The sequence below is a fragment of the Rattus norvegicus genome, chromosome 1 (genome assembly GCF_021556685.1).
Source record: "Rattus norvegicus strain SHRSP/BbbUtx chromosome 1, alternate assembly SHRSP_T2T, whole genome shotgun sequence".
Taxonomy (NCBI): domain Eukaryota; kingdom Metazoa; phylum Chordata; class Mammalia; order Rodentia; family Muridae; genus Rattus; species Rattus norvegicus.
This window is the reverse complement of record NC_141534.1, coordinates 50,275,325-50,286,825: the sequence shown is the minus strand read 5'-3', so window position 1 is coordinate 50,286,825 and position 11,501 is coordinate 50,275,325. Positions and strand designations below refer to the sequence as shown.

The window sequence follows — 11,501 nt, the reverse complement described above, 5'->3', positions numbered from 1 at the left end:
TAGTTAATAATTTATTTTTATTGAAATTGAATACTTCATATTACAGTAAAGTTGATTAAAAAATGAAGAAAAAAATCAATTTTTAAAAATACACTCAATGTGAAATCAAATAAGCTAGCAAAATCAGGCATAAACCAAGAAATTCTGCGGGGTACTTTGCTTCTGGGTATGTAAATACCACCTATATACAACTCTATAATGTGAGAAGTCATTGAACACATCAGGAAAGGAGTCCACAGCCAGTGGACCGGGCCTGGCCTTCCATCCCGGGACACTGCCCTGCACAAGCCCACACACAACACTGGCCCACCGTATTTCACGGTGTCTGTAAGTCACCCTGTGCAAATTAAGGCTTCTTATAGGTTGAATGGGTGATAAACATTTCCCCCTTAAAATAAAAGCAAAAAGCACAGTAAAGGTGGCATTGAGAACCTGAAGAGATGAGACCTACAGCCCAAACCTGAAGTGCGGCTCCTCTCCAAGAGCCTCTACTCCATCGCATGCACAAACACCCACCTCTGGGTGAGCTGCTGGCGCTCACCAGCGGGCAAAAGCGACACCCAGAAGGATTCGTGCAAAGAGCTGCAGCTATAGAGACGAGGTAGGGCACGGAGCAGGCGGGCCTTCCCAAACCGAGGCACTCGGGGACCTGTGCATGTATGTGTGCCCTTACAAAACGCAAAGCGAAGAATAGAATACTGCAGCTCACTAAAGTGTGCATCAAGGACCAGCTCAGGAGCCACGTACAAGGCTCCAGCATAATGCCAGCTTCACCTTATGCCCTTGCTGGCAGAAGAAACTGGTTTTTTTTTTTTTTCCTTTTTCGCAAACCTGAGTAGTAATTGTCAAAGTCAATAAATAGGGGGAGAGAATTACAATGCTAAAAATATAAATGGTCACCCTATAGGGTCTAAAGCAGCAAGGGTTTTTTTCAAACACAGCCCTCTGTTGTGAGATGCATGTGGCCTGGGCACCTGTTGGAAGCACACAGCAGCTATGATCGTAAGTGAGGACTTGGGGCAAAACCCTGGGCACCAAGTAGCGCCCTTTGGCCGATTCAAGCAACACCTTGTTCCACTGACTGTAAACGATCATGGAAGAGTGGTGCCCACCTCCCCCATCCTCTCCCCCATTACAGAAACTTCCCTTTGAAGCAGTTTTGTTAAAGGCAAAATGACAGACGCATCATCGAGCTGAAGTCTTATTTGGTTGGAGATGCTTGGCTGTCCATGGTGCCACCTTCTCCTGTAGGCACCACGGAGTCAGATGTGTAGGAGGTCCTCGTCACTGTCATCATGGAAGGACACCAGCTTGGCAGGGGTTGTTGGCTTGCGCTGTCCGGGTCTGAACTTCCCTCTTCTGGCCTTCTCACCGCGGACCAGCCCCATCCTCTCCCCCTCCCTTTCCTTCAGGACCTTGCGCTGGGGATTTCTCAGGGGCTGTGAGCTTTCCACCTCGGCTCCTCTGCCTGTGTGAACTTTCACCTCTGGGATGGTCAGGACCTCATCCTCACTGTCTTGGTCATCCCCATGCAGGGAAGTGAGAGCTTCTGCTTTCACCGTCTTGGTGGTAATGTGGCCGTTCTCCTGCCCGTCCTTGCCTAGTCTGGGGGCTGGCACCTGGATCTCTTCCATCAGCCATTCTGTCTCATTCTCATCTGTCTCCTCCTCCTTGCTGACCTGACAGGGAACAAAAGCAGAGACCATGAGACTCAGCAAAGCTACCTGTGTGCTGCCTGAGAGCTCTCCTGGTACAGGTCGCCCCAGGCCTTCCTCTGGGGCATGACAAGATGAGCCTGCAAAGCAGAGCCACTGGCAAGAGCCTCACAGCCACAAGAGCAGGCCAGGCAGATGGACCTGACACGGCTCATGAGTACTCAGCAGTGCTGGGCCACTGTGTCCTAGGGACAGGGCATCCAGTGTGTAGGAGAAGCCACAAGAGGGCTTATATCAGGGCGTCTAACTTTTAATAAGTTTTATTGTGTGTGTGCCAAATGTGTGCAGATGCACAAGAGTGTGCACACACAGGAAAGGCTTGAGTGTCTCTCCACCCTGGTTCTTTTCTCTTGCTTTGGTTTTGAGACGAGGTCTCATATTGGCCTAGAGTTCACCAAGCAGGTGAGGCCGGCTGGCCTGCACACAAGCCCAGAGATCCCCCGGTTTTGAATTCGATACCTGCTGGAATTCCGGCATGTGGGGGTTTTTGTTGTTTTGTTGTTTTTAAACATAGGTTCTGGAGGATTGAACTCTGGCTCTTTTCAGCCACTTTACCAACCAAGCCATCTTCCCAGCCCCAGTTTAGTTTAAGAGATGATCTGCCATGATGTATGAAAACTAGCAGCACATCTGTGTCCTCTGACTGGCCTCTTTTCAAAGTTTATCAAAGTCCATATGAAATTACCCAAATGCCGGGAGTACAGAAATTCAATCACTATGGCTGGTTTTTGTTCTTCTTTAAAAAAAAAAAGAAGAGTTACTGAAAGCCTGAGAACAAATTAGATATCGGATGATCTAAAGGGAATCAGCTGTAACTGTACTTTGAGAAACTTGAAGGTACAAAGTCCACAGAAGTGGTGTCGGGTCTCTAGAGGTTTCTTCTCAGTGCTAAGCTGCCCCCACACTCTTCCCAGCATGCAGGATAGCCAGCAACTGCCCCACTCAGTGGACGATACCTTTGAGTACTTATAGGACACCCCCGAGCTCCTTCTGCAGCAATTGGTCAGCTTGTTTATCACAGTTTCCCTGTCAAAATGGAGACCACAGTAAATGCACAGCAGAGTGAGCTGAGACAGGCGACCCAGCTGGCTGGCCCTGAGTCTAGTCTGTGCAACTCCTAAGGGCTGTGACCCACAAACACAGCCCTCCCGGGGCAGGGCATTCAGGATGAATGACAAGTAACTGAGGCACAGCTGGAACCCCAGGGCTCAGCAAAAGGCAGAATGAGTCACATGGTCAACAACAGGAAGATGCCTTCCATTTGGCTAGACTGCTCTGAGGTTGGCTCCTGCAGATGCACACCCGTTGCTCTGCCTGAGACCCATCCCTGCCTCTGCCTCTGAGCTCATTTCTGAGTATGGTTGGCTCTGGTTAGTACCTCCAACTACTTCCCAAGGGCCTCTCTAACGTGACATAAAAATCTGATGAAAAGAAATGCAGTCACATGACAAGCCTTCACCTAGTAAAGCAAGGTCAACAGTAGAGCATGGCTGACACACAGTAGATCCTTAATAAACGCTCACTTTTGTGACATGAGGGAAAGAGGGTTAATGATCACTATAAAAAGTCTGCTCATGAAAGATTCTTAATTTCTTATTAGCTTTTGGACTTCACCCAAGACCCACATGTCTTAGACCCACCAGCAGCAGTGAGAAGTCTGTGGTGTGCACAGCCCGTGTGAACTAGAACCACACTGGCACCTATGGGCAATGTCAAAGTTCTGAGTAATCTCATGCCATGCCACGGAAATGGAGACACTCAAAGGCAACAGTGACTATGTTTTAGCATTCTGAATCTAGATGCCTGCTGTGTCAGGCTCAAAAACCAAACCTGTGTCCAAGATTTGATGAGCAACCCCCCCTCCTACTGTGCTGCCGACCTTACCTTCTCTCCTTCTTATGAAGCAGCAAGGCCAGCAGACAGCCAGTCAGTGCCACCAGGAGGAGACTGAGGACTGCCCCAACGGCCTGACTCCGCTCTGAGAGCCCTTTATACTCTGGCACAGCATTCTCATCATCAAAGTCCACACTAGGAAGAAATCACAAGGGAGGAGAAGGAGCTGTGTCAGGAACTGTGTATAACAACACTCCCGGAAACCCAGGGCCCAGGAACTTGCCCCTACTGAACAAACACCAGGTGAGTCAGCCCCAGCCCAGGACACATGATCCACTCAGCATAGAAAGAACGTGTGGAATGCCCTGAGACTGCATCTGAGGCAGCCAGCAACAGGCCAACCGGCAGATAGTACTACTTCAGGGGTCAGGAAATACCAGGAGCTGAAGACATGGGCCAGCCAAGGACATCATCTCCTGTGGGCCAACCCAGCCCTGCAAAACCCTATGGGCCAGGCAAAAGCAGGTCTTCTCTATACTGGGCCTCTTTATTACCTAACCCTTGGGTTTCTGGCTAGAGGAGACATCTAAGCTAGGCTGGCTCCAAAATTTCTTCAAATTTGACCTTTGATTTTTTCATTGAAACTAAGGATTACTTACAAATAACTGGGTTTTAGTTTCCACATGCAATATGGCCCCAACACAAAACCACGGCCTAGAGGCCTCAGAACAGAAGCACAATCCCCTGCTGCCCATCAAATCCAACTCTGGAGTATACCCTCGAGGCTCTCAGAGGGAGTTTCTCATTTACGCCAACGCAGAAGACGCTTGGCTCCAACTGAACTGGGGCTTTGCCATGTCAAGTGCACACTAGAGCACACAGAGCTGAAGGAGGCCCAGCCAGCCCTGCTCCCCACGGCCGAGGGAAGCCCTGTCAGTACGACTCGGGACAAAGGGCACTGGCAATGATGCCGTAGACCAGATATCAGCAACCTAATCTTTTGGGCACATCCACACCCTCCGTAGGGCATCGCACTCACCCCAGAGGACACACAGCTGAAGTGTACCAGGAGAAAAGGTACTGGCAGTCAGCAGTCTCGTGGCTGAACTCGGGGACCCCGTCCTTCAGCAGAGGGTCACAGTGGAAGAAGATGGTGGAAGACACAGACTTGGTCTTATCTTTGCCACACGTGGAGGAAGAGGTAAACACCACATCCAGATCACCGTCTGTCACAGGAAAGGAGGCGCCAGAGCACCATTAGCCTCACCCACGGAGCCAGCTCCCTCTTGTCCCCCTCTAACACTGCTTGCAGTTTCTAAATGAGGAAGTAGCATGTTAATGCCAGGCCACAGAGAGAGCATGACCTGTGACTGTCTCCTTCTGCCTTTACCCACCAGAGCAGCTCAGTAAGGGAACTGAAACCATGCGGAGGGTTGCGGATGAGCATGAGAAGCTCACCCTTTGAAAAGCTGTACAGGAACCACTAACAGGAAATAATAAGTTACCTTGGACGTAGTACTTGGTCATGTCAGAGGTGCCCACTTTCCTGCTGAAGTGCTGGTCATTGGGCTTCACCTGGCAGATGTTGGCACCGGAGCACGCAGGGTTAGAAGAGCTGGAGATAGAGGAGAGCTGGATCTCATACAGATAGTTGTCCCCATTGCTTCTCATGTCCCCAGAGGCGCTGAACAGCCTGAGGCAGAGGAGAGGACAGTGGTCATACTCTTTCCTGGACCAGCTGCATGCTTCCTTCCTCCTGCATGCTGCAGCCAGGCAAGGCTGCAGTCATCTGCCCGCCCAGTGTCACCTCCTGGAATGACTGCACCATCTCACACACTGTGGACAACACATGCAGTGCACTCTGCCCCGTGTGGCCATCGGACCCCAAAACAGTCCACAACACTGCTAAGAAATGGACCTTTACTCTTAGCTAGCATGCTGGTCAGCCTGGAAGATCCCTTGTTCCTTCCATGTTCTGAGAGCCTTGGCTCCAGCCCCTCGGCTTCCCAGCAGTGAAAGGAGGGGGAAACTACTTTTTAAAATGAATTCACCACTGAGTGTCAAATGACAAAGAAGTAGTCCTTTTGCTTGGTTTAAGCCGTACTTGATCACTTCCCAACTGTAACTGAAGCATACAGACTGCTTACCTGGCAGTACGCCTGCTAGGGCAAGACTTTCATTTTTGTTCACTTTGAGTGTGTGTCAGTGCCAAAGAGGTAATCTTCCACTTACTTAAAATAAATTTCCCCGAGGCTGAAGCTCTTGCCAGTCACAGGGTTGGTAAGAGTTCCATTCACCATGTTCACCTCCTGAGGTCTCACAGCACAGGCAGCCCGTGAGTACCAGTAAAAGTAGTAGGTGCAGCTGTCAATATCAAACCTGAGGGAGAAGACATGGTTACCTCCGGGCCACACACACAAAGGTTGCAAGACACACAGCTGGAGAGGCCTGGAAGAAGCAATACTCTAGGCTCTGAAAGGTCCTGGGAGCCACAACTGCTGGTCCCCACAGGCACTACGTGAATGGGCTGGAGCAACTGTCTTGGTTCCCAGGCTTTAGAACAGTAACAAGGACGGTATCAGCAGTGTGGAAAGCGGACATTCAGTGTCTGCTGGCCCTGGGGACACAAACTGTGACTCCAGCCACTGAGGAGGCAGAGGTAAGAGGTGGCAAGTGCCTGTCACAGCTACAGAACAAATCCAAGCCCAACCTGGACGCTTTAGTGTCATCCTGTCTCAAAAAAACAAGGCAGCTGGAAACACGGCCCACGAGCAGAGCATCTGCCTGGTTTGTATGAAGCCCTTGGTTCAACCACCAAACTCAATAAAAATGTCTTAACATACAAAGCTGGGAATTCTGCACCTAGACTTTTACAAGTAGTACCTTAGTCTCAGAAATAAGAAAGACCTTTTCAAAGCAGTTTCCAAAAGAGCAGCTCACATGCTCCCCCTGTTGGCCACGATCCTCCCTAATACCACCCAACAACTGCCTGGGACACTGCAATCACTTAGGAAGCCCAGCACCTGCTGTAGGCCCCAGAGGTGGTTGTTGGTGCAAGCAGCATCCCCTTAACTCCACCTTGACACTGAGGGACAGCAGCCAGCTCTGTGCTGCTCAGTGAAGCATCAACAGCTCCAAGGCTGGTTCAGGAGTGTGCTTCTTAAGGCAAACCAGGTTAAAAAGCTGAGGTGGCCCTGTTTTGATGTACCTTAGCCCTGGAGTGGAGGTAGGGACATCTCCTATGGGGAAAATGCTGCATAGGACAAGACAATCTGTCCTCTAAGTCCTCAGTCTCAGTGAGCATTTCTGCGACAGTGGCGGTCCCAAACACCCTCTCGTCTGTGTGTGCACATTCCCAACTCCCATGTGGAAATGGGGGAGGCAAAGAGCCACAGTGTGCTGGCCAGCGGCTCACCTCTTGAATGCAGGCCTGCCCACAGTCTTTGCACAGGTCAACTCGATCACTGAGGATGCAGTCTTATTCCCACCACAAGAATGGCCTTTTGAGTAAGTGACAAGGACTGTTTCATCTGCAACAGGAGACAACGAGCTGGCGTTATTTCTAGTGCGCTGCAGAACAATGTCAGGGCTTGAAAATCTACTGCAAAGGCAAGTATCAGCTCTCTAAAGGTGTCCTCCATACTCAATAGCAGGCACTGGCCCTTACACCTATACCACCACTACCAAGGGAACAGCAAGACCATGAGCTTCCTACCAGCTTCCTGGATCCTCAGGAATGCTAAGCCTCCATGGCCACACCTAGATGACTAGCGTCCAACTGCATGGTAGCCTGGACTTTCGGGAACAGAGGATCCCTAAGATGTGAGTTTGCCCATCTGGTTCATGTGTTGGGAATTTAATTCTCAAAGGGAGCCACTGTCTTAGAACCTGAGTTGGTGATTAAAGGCCACATCCCCTCAGAATTCCCTTTCCATTTTAGTACACATGTCACCTTGTACTTCAATCGGCACAGTCAAACCCTTCTCTAGCCTTAGAGGCAGAGCAAAATGTCCAACATCCAACACAGCCTTGCCACTGTGTTTTCCCTCAGCTGGGAAAGTATGCCTGTCCTTTAACAACAGATACCTTCCTCTTGGCAACCTCGCATTTAAACTACTGCAGTGTCACGATTACTGTCCAAGAGCTTGAGGAAATACATGGTAGTCTGTACCCCGTCCCCCGCAACTGTGGCTTTCTTAGACATGTGTAGACATACATTTAGAAGACAATGTGCAGCCAGAACACCATCACCAAAGGTGCTTTAAACAGGCTACTTGTGCCTCAGAGTGTACAAAATAGCATGTACTTCATGTTTCAGGAAGTGGGTAGAAATGCTTCAACTAGTCACGGGAGCAGCCCTGGAAGTTCAGACACTTTCTCTGGCATGCCAGGGACAGCCTCAATCTTGATGCAGCAACTGAACCAAGGACAAATACCTCAGAGCCTTACCTATGACTTCCAGTTTTTGAGTATGAACAAGCCCCAAAACCTGGACTTGACCAGTGGCACTCTTCTTGCAAATGCTGGCTCTCTCAGAGCAGTCCAGGGGACCTTTATATACTCTTTGGCACAGATTGATAAAGTACCTACACAAAGGGGTGTGGAGAAAGGGCATGTGAGATTTCTACTCTGGGACACTGGTGAGACCTGTGTACTCCATGCTCCCTTGCAAGAGCCTTGGGGTGCAGAAGGAGCAGAGAGCAGAGCAGTCATGCAGCGCAGCTGACTCAGCAGGCTCACGTGCAGGGACATGTCCCCATGTAGCCCTGGCACGGTGCGGACAGGAGAGGGAAGGCTGTAGAAGGATATAGCAGGCACTCACCTAGGTCCCCCGACTCACAGCCCCGAACTGCAGCAGGGCCTGTAAGCTCAGGGCGCCTGGCGGAGCAGGCGCTCTCTACATGGAGCAGTCAGGGGAATTAGTTCAAAAGGCAAAGGCAGAACTAAAAGCTGCCAAAGTCAGAGGAAACCTATCCTTCCCTCAAACCTGAGCAACAGGAAGCCCTTCACAGTTGCCTCCATGGATGCTCACCAGAATTCCCCATACACTATGATTTTGGGGTCATTCACTGACAATCTAGGCTGTGTCTCAATGAGATCCCCAAAACCCACGGGTATGTGATATTCCTGTCTTTGCAAACTTGAGGGACCACACTCAGTGGCATACTCACGAGTTTCCTTCATGCACAAAATCCCAGGACCCCGTGAGGGATGAGAGCAATCGCAAGTCATAGGTTTTATGCTTCTGAACAAACTTGCACTCCATCTTCTTCGGAGGGCAGACAACTTTTGTTTTCCACTCAAATGTCACCTCACACCCACGATCTTCACTGAACACTTCTGGCCTCCCAATATCTTCGTTCTCATCACAAGTAAATATGATCGCAGACATCCGGTGACTGTTGCCTGCGGAGCAATGACATGCCAAGGTCAGACCAAGGGCGGGGCATGTACCTTGACTTCACCTATTACTCCTGGCCATTTTCCCAAGTGCAGTCTCAGTCCTGAAGATCTATCCCATACAGATTCAGTTACTCAGATCACACCAAGACACACCCTGGGAAAGCATTTGATGCTTGACTGCACATTGATAAGGACAAGGATTTAAACAATCAGCCAAGTATCTATAATAATCTAAACACTTCAGTGCCACCCATAGAAGATTTGGAGCTAGTCACCTCTCGAGTCAAATGCTTGTCCCTATCACTTAGAGAACTATAGTGGCAGGCCTTCATACCACTCTCCTTCCACCTCTAAGTCGCAAAGGAGCCATGGTGCTGAAGTTTGACTCTCCAAGAACACCACCCTTGTCCCACAAGCCCTACAACTGCCACACAGCAAAGTGACAGTGACTCAACCCTCACTAGCACCCTGCAGACCCAGCAGAGTGGTCAGAGCATGCCACTCTCACCACAGCTCCTCTGTGCTTTACAAACATGTTTGCCTTGTCATTCCAGGGGCGATGAGTGCTTGCTGCAGCTAATGAGAGCATGACTTGAGTAGGAGAAGCACGGCCTTAATTAGCTTGGCCATCCATAGGACACCTGCTCCATCCCCACACTCAGGCCCCACTCACTCGGTCTGCAGAAGCCCCACTCGTGGTCACGATCGTAATTCGCAGTTTTGCTACACCACAGTTTCGCTCGTCCCTCTAATACACATTCGTCATAGGTCTCCCCTTTGTAAATGAAGGGGAAGACACAGGGCTCGCCATCTTCCGTTTCTGGAAGGAAAGGGGTATGGGTCATACAAACGAATCAACGAGTCAGCTATGCCTTATTAGATGCTGTCACCCTTGGACTCCCTAAGAAGCTGTGCACTCGCCCTGCTAGCCGGGATTCACCCAGACAGACAACATCATGTCCTAGGCACAGGCACGCATACCAGGGAAGGTGATGTGCAGGGGACAGTGTTCACAGATTCGAGCTTCATTCCTCAAGTATTTTCCTGCTAAGTCTAATCTGTGTACAAGAAATGTGAATTGACAACACTGTGAAGATTGATTCACCTGGAGGGCAAGGATCACCGTTCACATAACTCAGGATGACTGCTTCATCCTGGTGCCTGTAATCCAGCTGCATCGACGCTAGGCGCCCAAAAGAAGCTCCTTTGCTCCCAGAGAGCAGACAGACCCCGCCGTCCTTGCAGCCTTCCTGGTCTAAGTCAGCTGCCGTTGTGCACACCCCTATACTGTATGTGTGAGCGTCCCGAGTGACCTGCACAGACAAAATAGCGATGGATAGCATCGGAGCACGGGTTCCTATAGTTCACATTCCTGTACCTGAATAGGACTGTGGCTCCCTGCTGTCTCCCTGGGCCAAGGCCACCTCCAGAGGTCACCAGGAACTCCCTGCTGACCCTCTAAGCAGCACCTCTGGTCACTAGAAGTCATCGTCATCCTGGGCCAGTCTCTTTGATCTTGTTCTCTCCCTGGTGGCCCTGGTTGCCAATAGTGCAGCCCAATTGTCCTCCCCAGCCAGACCCGGCTGCTGAGTCCCAGGTTCCTCCTACCTTCTCGACCCCCGCAATGCCTCAGCTGAGATATAGAGCAGATGACCCACATGTAAACATGAACCTTGCTTTCCTTCCTCACTGCGCCTGCCCATGCAGAAAGCTATTCCTGAACTGAGAAAGGTTCCGAACTCTGCGCTCACCAGGTTCACTGACAGCCCCCAGCCCACAGATGCATGTATGAAGGGCTTTGCATAACGCTGCCTCACTCGCTTGCCTCTGTGGTTGGCAGACTGCATCTCTTTACCTTGCACTCAGACTGGCAACTCAGTGCTTCTCTGTGGCTTCCTGTAACCATACTAACCTTTCCTTGGCCCCGGGAGGGGTGGGGTGTTCCAATGCACACCTTCAAGTCACTCTGTCTATTATCCACCTGTGTTATAGAATCCCATGGCCTGCCTCACTGGTTACTGTGTCCAGCCCTGTGTCAGAGTGCCTTAGCCCTCAGGAGGCTGGCAAGGCCATGGGAGGGAGGGAAGCCTTACTTTGAAAGTGCTTGTGGAAAGGCTGGCAAGGCCGTGGGAGGGAGGGAGGCCTTACTTTGAAAGTGCTTGTGGAAAGGCTGGCAAGGCTGTGGGAGGGAAGCCTTACTTTGAAAGTGCTTGTGGAAAGGCTGGCAAGGCCGTGGGAGGGAGGGAAGCCTTACTTTGAAAGTGCTTGTGGAAAGGCTGGCAAGGCTGTGGGAGGGAAGCCTTACTTTGAAAGTGCTTGTGGAAAGGCTGGCAAGGCCGTGGGAGGGAGGGAGCCTTACTTTGAAAGTGCTTGTGGAAAGGCTCGTCAGGTTGAAGCTATAGAGCAGCTGCTCATCTGTTACAGCACAGCCCTGTGTCTTCACTTCGTCAGGACAGACAATCGGAGTCTCCCACTCAAACACAAAGTCACAGTCATTGTTCCTTATCAGCTTAGGAGTTCCCTGTGGCCAAGAAAAACATGAGTCTTAAA

At 50.5% G+C, this 11,501-nt stretch overlaps 1 protein-coding gene across 2 annotated transcripts in view; it reads right to left on the bottom strand.

The window, feature by feature from the left end:
- The window catches only part of Igf2r (insulin-like growth factor 2 receptor), an 88,411-nt gene continuing 76,910 nt past the window's right edge, over positions 1–11,501 (bottom strand). Inside the window, 12 exon segments of one of the 2 annotated variants that reach the window (NM_012756.2) lie at positions 1–1,679; positions 2,672–2,741; positions 3,600–3,743; positions 4,588–4,774; positions 5,054–5,241; positions 5,781–5,927; positions 6,964–7,078; positions 7,998–8,134; positions 8,720–8,954; positions 9,625–9,771; positions 10,057–10,264; positions 11,311–11,472. In NM_012756.2, the coding sequence (NP_036888.2) occupies positions 1,263–1,679; positions 2,672–2,741; positions 3,600–3,743; positions 4,588–4,774; positions 5,054–5,241; positions 5,781–5,927; positions 6,964–7,078; positions 7,998–8,134; positions 8,720–8,954; positions 9,625–9,771; positions 10,057–10,264; positions 11,311–11,472 (2,157 nt within the window). In that variant the 3' untranslated portion in view covers positions 1–1,262. 2 annotated transcript variants of the gene reach the window in all.